At 43.8% G+C, this 8,501-nt stretch overlaps 1 protein-coding gene across 1 annotated transcript; it reads left to right on the forward strand.

The window, feature by feature from the left end:
- Positions 1-1,831: 1,831 nt before the first annotated feature.
- On the forward strand, positions 1,832-3,276 carry LOC113827888 (sodium channel protein para). Its single transcript, XM_070141467.1, has 2 exons — positions 1,832-1,916; positions 2,189-3,276. Exons 1-2 carry the CDS (start codon positions 1,832-1,834, stop codon positions 3,274-3,276), a joined length of 1,173 nt encoding a protein of 390 aa, XP_069997568.1.
- Positions 3,277-8,501: the final 5,225 nt, after the last annotated feature.

Raw genomic sequence — 8,501 nt, forward strand, 5'->3', positions numbered from 1 at the left:
TTGTTTCACTCAAAACAAGACAACAGATTCAAATCAACATATGCTATAGGTGAGAAAAAACGATAATGATAAGCATGTTTGTTATAACTTTCATAATAATGTTGATAAGGTAAATAATAACAATAGTAATGATGATGACTGCAATAATGAGTCTGTTTTTGACGATGGTGATAATAATGGTAATTATTATCATCATTATTGTTGTCTTCATCATTATTACCATTATTGATAGTAAATTACTGAAAATAATGACGTAATCACCCTGATAGCATCAAAAAACAAATTGAGACAAAATAGTCACATTTTACATATTCAGTTCACAGCCGCGATAGACTGAGAAGCAAGGCTCTGTCCACACCGGTGACAAAACACGGTGGGAACATTGAGGCTGACGAGTTGACAAGGAAGTTGGTAAGTCGTTGAGGAACATCGCAGTTGACGTGTTGGTGCGGATTCGTTGGGCGACGTGTTAGCAGCAGTCCTGGCGCGGACGAGGTGGTGTTAGAGACCTCCCACCAACCAACAGACCAACATGGAGTGGACAAGAGAGAAGACGTTAGGGTTGACTAAGTGCTATGGCGGACTGATTGCTTGTTTGGAAGTCTAGAACGTATTTCCAAGGGTGGTGTAGGAGGCTCCTGCGGCCCAAAAGCGCAGTGGCGCAGCAAGGCGGTCTTTGGACGGTATTTAATGCCGGTGTTTTGTGTCGTGCTTCCTTATCTTGCTCCCAGTCATTTGCAGCAAATACTCGAAGTCAGATCTTGAGACCCTTAAGAAGTGTTGGAACTCCTTTCTGCTTTATTGTGCGTGTTAGAAGACACGAATCATCCTCTATCAACATGTTTGCCAGAGTTTGGTGTGCTTCGCCGTCGCTGTTGTCTTCTTCGATGGGCTCACAACACAACGAATGGTGCAGCTGCCAGCAAAGCAGCCTCACACAACGACATGTCTGCCACTTCTGGAGACATGACGCGGACCGTTACACAAAGTCGACTCTTATTGCCAACATGTCTTTAAACACTGTAACAGATTTGTCCACATACACATCATGAGGTTTGCTTCCGAATGTCTCCTATTGTGTCCCCCACAATGTTTCCAATTTGTCCCCAAGCAACATGTCACTGGTGTGGACGCAGCCTTAGTTCCCTCCGGCCTAGATGGCGTCGGATGATTAATCAACACACGTCTTATTTTTCATTCTGCACGTTTGATTGTTCTGAAACAAAAGTCAAGTACACGCATGCATATATATATATATATATATATATATATATATATATATATATATATATATATATATATATATATATATATAAACACATGTATATATATGTATGTGGGTGCGGACGTGCGCGTGTGCGTGTGTGTGTTATTTCATTTATTTGAATAAAACTATTAAAAAAATAATAAATACAAGAACACTGTATAGTGTACAATTGACAGACATACACATATTAGTATACATACATACATACATATATATATATATATATATCTGTACATATATATGTATATATGTGTGTGTGTGTGTATTGATATGTACATGCATAAACCATATACCATACAGGTAACTCGAAATGCAACGACCCATTAAAAATTAAACAAACACTTAAAAGAGAATGCCTAAGTCTGCCCTTAAAATTTTACCGCCTCAGGGATGTGGAAAGGAAAACGACTCCCCAACCCATCCACCCCATCTCTCTTGGATGCAGATATAGGCCTACACATAAACACTAGGTCAAGCAGTATTTATGCAGGAATATAAACAATAAATACAATATCACAGTGTCTTTTTTGTTCTTTGTTTCACTGGAACAATTGGGAGATTAATATGCTTAAGATATGCCTCCTTATTTTGCTTATCCAAGATGAGACATTTGTTATTTTGAAGAATGAAGATCAGTTTTGTAAGCCTGGTAATTTTAAAGCATGTTAGATTTTCTTCTGAGTATTTGCTATGCATATTCATATCGAGACCATTATCTGAATAGCACAATATGGTATCGAATTTCTTTTTAATTTACAATAGTCATTAATATAGCAGGCTTAGAACTGCAGCATGATAATGCATTTGATCATAAATTCCAAATTTTGTCTTATGGTTAGAAATTCATTTAAATCTTTCCCATTCAATGACTATGATATTACGACATATACTATTCGATTTCTAATTACCGTCTTCGTCCAGGTCTGGTGCTGAAGGACATCATAGAACGCTACTTCGTGTCCCCGACGTTGCTTCGAGTGGTCCGCGTGGCGAAGGTGGGGCGAGTCCTGCGTCTGGTAAAGGGAGCCAAGGGTATCAGGACGCTCCTCTTCGCCCTAGCCATGTCCTTGCCCGCGCTCTTCAACATCTGTCTGCTGCTCTTCTTGGTTGTGTTCATCTTCGCAATCTTCGGCATGTCATTCTTCATGAACGTCAAACACACTGGGGCCTTGGACTCTGTTTACAACTTCGAGACGTTCTTCCAGTCTTTCATTTTGCTGTTCCAAATGATGACGTCAGCTGGGTGGGATGGCGTACTCTCCGGCATTATCAATGAGAGAGACTGCCGGCAGCCTGATCCGGAGACCGGCGATCCAGGTAACTGCGGTAACCAAGCGATCGGTATAGCTTACCTGATGGCCTACCTGGTAATGACTTTCCTCATCATTATCAACATGTACATTGCTGTCATCCTCGAGAATTATTCCCAGGCAACAGAAGACGTGGAAGAAGGTCTCACCGACGATGACTACGATATGTACTACGAGATCTGGCAGCAGTTCGATCCCAAAGGCACACAGTTTATCGAATTCTCAGCTCTCTCAGAATTTTTGGACGTGTTAGAGCCTCCCCTTCAGATTCACAAGCCAAACAAGTACAAAATCGTGTCAATGGATATCCCCATTTGCAAAGGAGACCTTGTATTCTGCGTTGATATCCTTGATGCATTGACTAAGGACTTCTTCGCTCGTAAAGGAAACCCAATTGAAGACTCTGGTGATATAGGTGAAGTAGGACCTCCTACTGATAGGCCTGGTTACGAACCAGTGTCCTCAACGCTATGGCGTCAACGCGAAGAATATTGTGCTCGACTAATACAACAAGCGTGGCGCAAACACCGACAGCATAAAGATCTCTCCTCACTCTCTGAAGCTGATTCCCAAGAAGACTTCAAGCAAGCAGATACCGCCGTCCTGGTGGAAAGTGATGGATATATAACAAAAAACGGCCATAAGGTGGTGATTCACTCGCGATCACCATCGTTGACGTCACGGTCCACAGATGTGTGACTGAAAAAGGCGAGTAAATAAGTTGTTGCTTTTTATCTACTAAAAGGAGCCAGTTGTGAACAGCTTTATTGAAAGGCTATTGGCACACAGTCGTTTGCTAAGTGAAAAAGCTCGACTAGAGGTCCCACAAGGCTCTGATATTAAATATATGTAAATCCGCCGTTAACGAACAGTTAACCTTGTTGGTGTTGGCGGTTGGACCACTCTTGCTCGGGAACACTTCACTCCTAATGCCTTGTTGTTTAAGTTTACAGTCCAACTGTCCTCATCAGCTTCCCGATCTTCGAGTGCCGCACCCTCTGTGCAGATATTACTGGCCTAAGTGATTCACTATATGTTTATTTTTGTATTTAACATTCTGAATGATTAATAGGCCCTTAGTTACCCATCTTGGTACTGCTGCTGGGTTCAAGCGAGACTGGGGGATAGTCTTCGCAACTCTCACTCGTAGCTGGCGCGGAGGTGACGAGAAGCCTGATGACACTGCCACCCATGGCCGCCCACACACGCCCACGCTCACAGTATTGTTAACACCCGGTGTATGAAGCACCGACAACACCACATCCCATCCCCGAGGACGGCCAGGGTGTGCACCAGACCGAGGCAGCAGATGAGAAAGAAGCGGAGTTGTGGGTGGAAAGCTACGCAGCGCCATGAGGGGGTTTCATCACAGAGGAAACTGTGTACATAGTGCAGGGGGGCGGAGTGGTGCTCACTGAACCTACGTGATATAGAAAATACCCTGGACATGCGCATTTTCCACCGGCAAAAGGACATGTTCTTGACAAGTATTAGAGGATCTTCGAAGTGCATAATTAACTAAGTTCATGAACTGTGTGATACACAATGCCTTTACAGGAGTGCATAATGTAAATAACGGGTGCACAGTATGGTAGAATCTGTTCGTTAGGCGTCTTCATGGACAACTAGCCACCCGTCCTCCCCAGTCCTCATCCTCTGCTCTTTCTCCTTCAACTCTTTCTTTACCTTGGTGCCCTGGTCTGTCCCTCAATCTCATCACACTCAGCTCCCATTCCATCTGTTACTTCTTTTATAAATCAGTATGCAATTTTGCCCATTCTTTGCAACATTGTCCATTCCTTTTGATTCATTTACCTTTTTATTTTCTTCGCCTGACTTTTCCTTTCTATGTGGAAGGCACTGCATGGACGACATGCACTGAGCCAATTCCCCTGGCGCAGTGCAGTCGAAGCCTTCAGTGACCCAGTGACTGGCATGCCTCTCTTAGGTTAGGCTGAGATCACGGGCTCAATCACAGGCTGCGGGACTGGGCGAAGAAGGAGCAATACTCAGCTGTAGGGAAAGCCTGCTTCAATAACTTCGTTAAATAAGGCAGAATGGGTACAACTATCATCATCATGAATAGTGTTATTATTATAACCATTTTTATTCTTATCATTCTTCCTATTATTGTTGTTCTTATTATCATTATCATTGCTACTATTACTTCTATGATGATTATAAGTATGCATCAGAAAATCATTAGTATCTAGACCACGACAACCCTTAGGCTTCTCCTTAGAATCCGACTCGCATGATTCTCCATCAACATGATTGTTCTTTTGCGTTTGTACATTGACCTTATCGCTGCCACCTTCACCAGTGCCTCGAGGGAGCCGCGAGGGTGATGCCGGTGCCAGGCGCTTCTCTCTTCCCCAAGCAGAGGCGCCGGCTTGAGGCTTTCTCCTTCGCCCGCCCCTCTCTCCACCCTCCCTGTAACACTGACGGACGAACGGACTCATGGGACTTAGTTCTCGAAAGATTAGCGGACTTACTGACTTGTTCGATTCCCCAGCTTTAGACTTGCAGTAGGTTGGTAATAAGGTTTTCATTTTCTTTTTTTCTTTTTTGCGCTTTTTTCACTATGTAAAATTTCGTTTTTGGTTTGATTTTTGTTTTGTTTTTGTTTTATTTTCCTTTTACTCCTGTATCTCATGTCCTATTTCCTTCTCTTCTTCCATTCCTGTATTCCGAAACCAGTCTACAGTTAAGGATGCCATGTTGGCGAGTTATTTTTGCATTGTTGCGCCATTTATTTATTGGTTGTCATAGAGATTTTAGTAGACCACGTTTCAGATGCAATATCTTGTGTTAGGAAAAAAGAAGCATTGCTTATTGACTACGTAAGATAAATTGATATTGATACACCATTCTGTGCATGATAGGCGAATAAATATATGTATATTAAAGTACGTATTTAAGAATTTAATGTTGGCCATAAATTAGAAACTCAATTCAGCTGCACGGAAAAACGTGAGATGAATATCCAGCGAGGTGTACAGCGAGTTGCGGCGGGAAAGACACAGCAGGAGAGCGGGCGAGCCAGGGCCGGCGAGTCCTCTTCCCCCTCGGTGGCGCCGCCCGGCTCCCCTCCTCCCACTCCGCCCCGCCACCCGCCGCCCCTCCACGCCACCTGCCGCCTCCACCAAGCACCGCCACTGGCGTTTAGACTTCTCCAGCTGATCGCCAGTGCTTCTACCACTCTGTTCCTACCTCTCGTCTTCATGACTGAATATTTGTTGGTCATTCTTCTCAAAAGTCACAGTTTATAATCAGATATAACTAAAATTGCTGAAAATCTTTATCTCCTGAGGAGTTACACTTAGAATTTAGCTCTTAAGAATTTTCTCTCATAATAGTACTCCAGGCTTGACTGTGCTGGCGCGAGTGGGCATGGTGCCACTCTGGCAGCCAATCAACGAGCGACTCTGTTTCCCTCCAGGGCGGCACGCCGCCCCTTGTTTGTAGTAGGTGATGGTAGGTCAGTGCAGGCCCCTGAGGGCCTCGCTCTCAGTGTATTGTCCACCGCTACACCGCTCGGCCATCACACGGCACTCTGCCCTCTCGACCATACAACAACGGCTTGTAACTGCAGACACTAACTTTTAAGAGACAGTGCTGTGAAACTCCTTCAGATTTGTACATCTCTTGGTTTGCAACATGGAGTGCCCCACCGGAGCTCACGGCTCTCCACACCTCATCCATATTCTACACTAAATTATTCTGCCGTTGTCGATGGGGCACTCGCAAGCACTCGGTTATCATTCTTTGGGTTAATATCCACTTGTGATACCAATTATGTAATATTCAAACTGTTATATTCTTGATAAACAAATTTGTTTTCTATTCTCAAGTTTGCAATGAGATGTAATAGTTTAAAGCTACGCCCTTTTGTAAGTTAACCCGCGGAGAGCAAGGGAGACTCGCAGAGGTGGCGGCACCTGCTACGCCTCTTCCCCAAGTGTAGGAGGTCTGCCGCCCGCAGTTCCCGCAAAGGAATGGAAGGGAAATAAAGATCGACGCAACGTCTTTACTTCCTCGTGTCATAACGTACAGCGTCGAGGTGAGGAACGCTCCAGGCACCACGTGACCCACTCACACGCCGTCCCTCGCGGACTGGCCGGTCAGGGCGCCGCGCTCGACACACGGCTCGCTCTGGGAGGCACTTGTGATAAACTGTGCATGTGTGATTAAATGCATACATACAGACAGACATGTATATATATGTGTGTGTATATATGTATACATGTGTGAGTGTGTGTGTGCGTGTGTGAGTGTGTGCGTGTATGTCCGTGAGAGGTCATAGAAATTAAACAGATAAAGGAATAGACATATATTAAAGTAGTAAGTGTTCAGTTATCTCTGAAATATCCATACAGTCACCAAACCAGTTGGAGGGAAAGCAGAGAGAGTATTGCCATCTACTTCAGTGATTCAAATAAAAAAAGAAAGACCGAAAATGAATATAAATAAGCCAAGTTCTTGCCAGCCAGACACTCAAAGGAACCCCCAAGCAGCACCCCTCTCCCCCTCCCTCTCCCTCCCTGGACCCGACCTCTTGGGTGCGAGAGGGGAAGCCAGGAGACCCGAGGGCGCTGCTGGTTGGGCTCCTCGCGCATGTCGACCAGATGGCTCGTGCTGGTCACCTCTGTCAGTGTCAGCTGGGCTGCTGCCGCTGTGTTACGCATTGCCAATCACTAGTCGATTGTATGCTTCGTGAATGCTAGTTTAAGTCGTGGTTGAGCGAGGGAAATTCAAATCCACAAGAGGACATTACAATTAGTCTACAAGACACCACGCCAAGGACGCTTTGGTAGTGGGAGGCACCGACTCGTGGAGCGGAGATTGCTAGATGCTTGTACTAGTACCCTGCACAACACTCACTCAGCGCGTTATTATGAAAATTTAAGCTCTGAAGGTTTTCCTCACCCAAAGACTTTTAAAAAGTTCTCGTAGTTTGTTTAGGAAAAAAGAAAAAAAATGTTCTTCATATACTCAGTAATGTACCAACGATGACCATGTGTGAGAGCTATGTGTTAATGCCTCCTGGCCCTGGCATCTCGAGTGTTTGCATCATCTTACGTGCCATTTTCACTGTTGTGTAGTTACTGACATACCAGGGACACTGTTATGTAGCTGATATGCTAGGTATGAATTGTAAAGAGTTGCACTGCTGTATAGTTCATTACTTACTTCAAATTGAATTATTTCTTCAAAGGTCTTTTATGAAATACTATCAAGAAAGTAGCACTCCAATAAACCAAATTTTAAAAAATACTAACATATCACCATTTCTCTCTGTTATTACTTACATCATTATGTAGAAATATACTGAACAAAGCCTAAATTCTAAACTGACTTCATTGCAAACATAAAGGCAGTTTTTAGACTCACGAAGATACTAGTTTCTTATGCCTATAGTACCGAACCGGACGCCATACAGTGCAGTTATTTAGATAGACGGTAGAAATATTCATGAGCCAGTTTTAATTAATTTTCTTACGACTTCTAGCATATCGGATACATCGCAGATATAGTCATGTTAAAACATGTGAGATGTGCTGCTATGTTGTACCAGCCCACAAAAGTATGCTGTTATTATATGCTGATACATAATGCATTGTGATATTCAGTTCCCACGTCAGATGCTATCGTGTCTGAGCAGTTCACAAAATAATATTCCCAATTGTTCCTCTCTCTCTCTCTGTCTCTCTCTCTCTCTCTCTCTCTCTCTCTCTCTCTCTCTCTCTCTCTCTCTCTCTCTCTCTCTCTCTCTCTCTCTCTCTCTCTCTCTCTCTCTCTCTCTCTCTCTCTCTCTCTCTCCCTCTCTCTGTACCTATTTATGCGTGCAAGAGATAACGTGCTACTTACGTTGATACCATGTCAACTCACCAAGATTTCCTCTTTAATACAAGCGTTTACTT

This window comes from Penaeus vannamei, chromosome 28, assembly GCF_042767895.1.
Source record: "Penaeus vannamei isolate JL-2024 chromosome 28, ASM4276789v1, whole genome shotgun sequence".
Taxonomy (NCBI): domain Eukaryota; kingdom Metazoa; phylum Arthropoda; class Malacostraca; order Decapoda; family Penaeidae; genus Penaeus; species Penaeus vannamei.

Bases quoted from the DNA above. Each gene is read 5' to 3' on its own strand.
- LOC113827888 (XM_070141467.1), top strand. From the start codon at position 1,832: ATGCTTAAGATATGCCTCCTTATTTTGCTTATCCAAGATGAGACATTT. The intron at 1,917-2,188 runs GTAATTTTAAAG...GTCTTCGTCCAG, and splicing joins AGATCAGTTTTGTAAGCCTG to GTCTGGTGCTGAAGGACATC.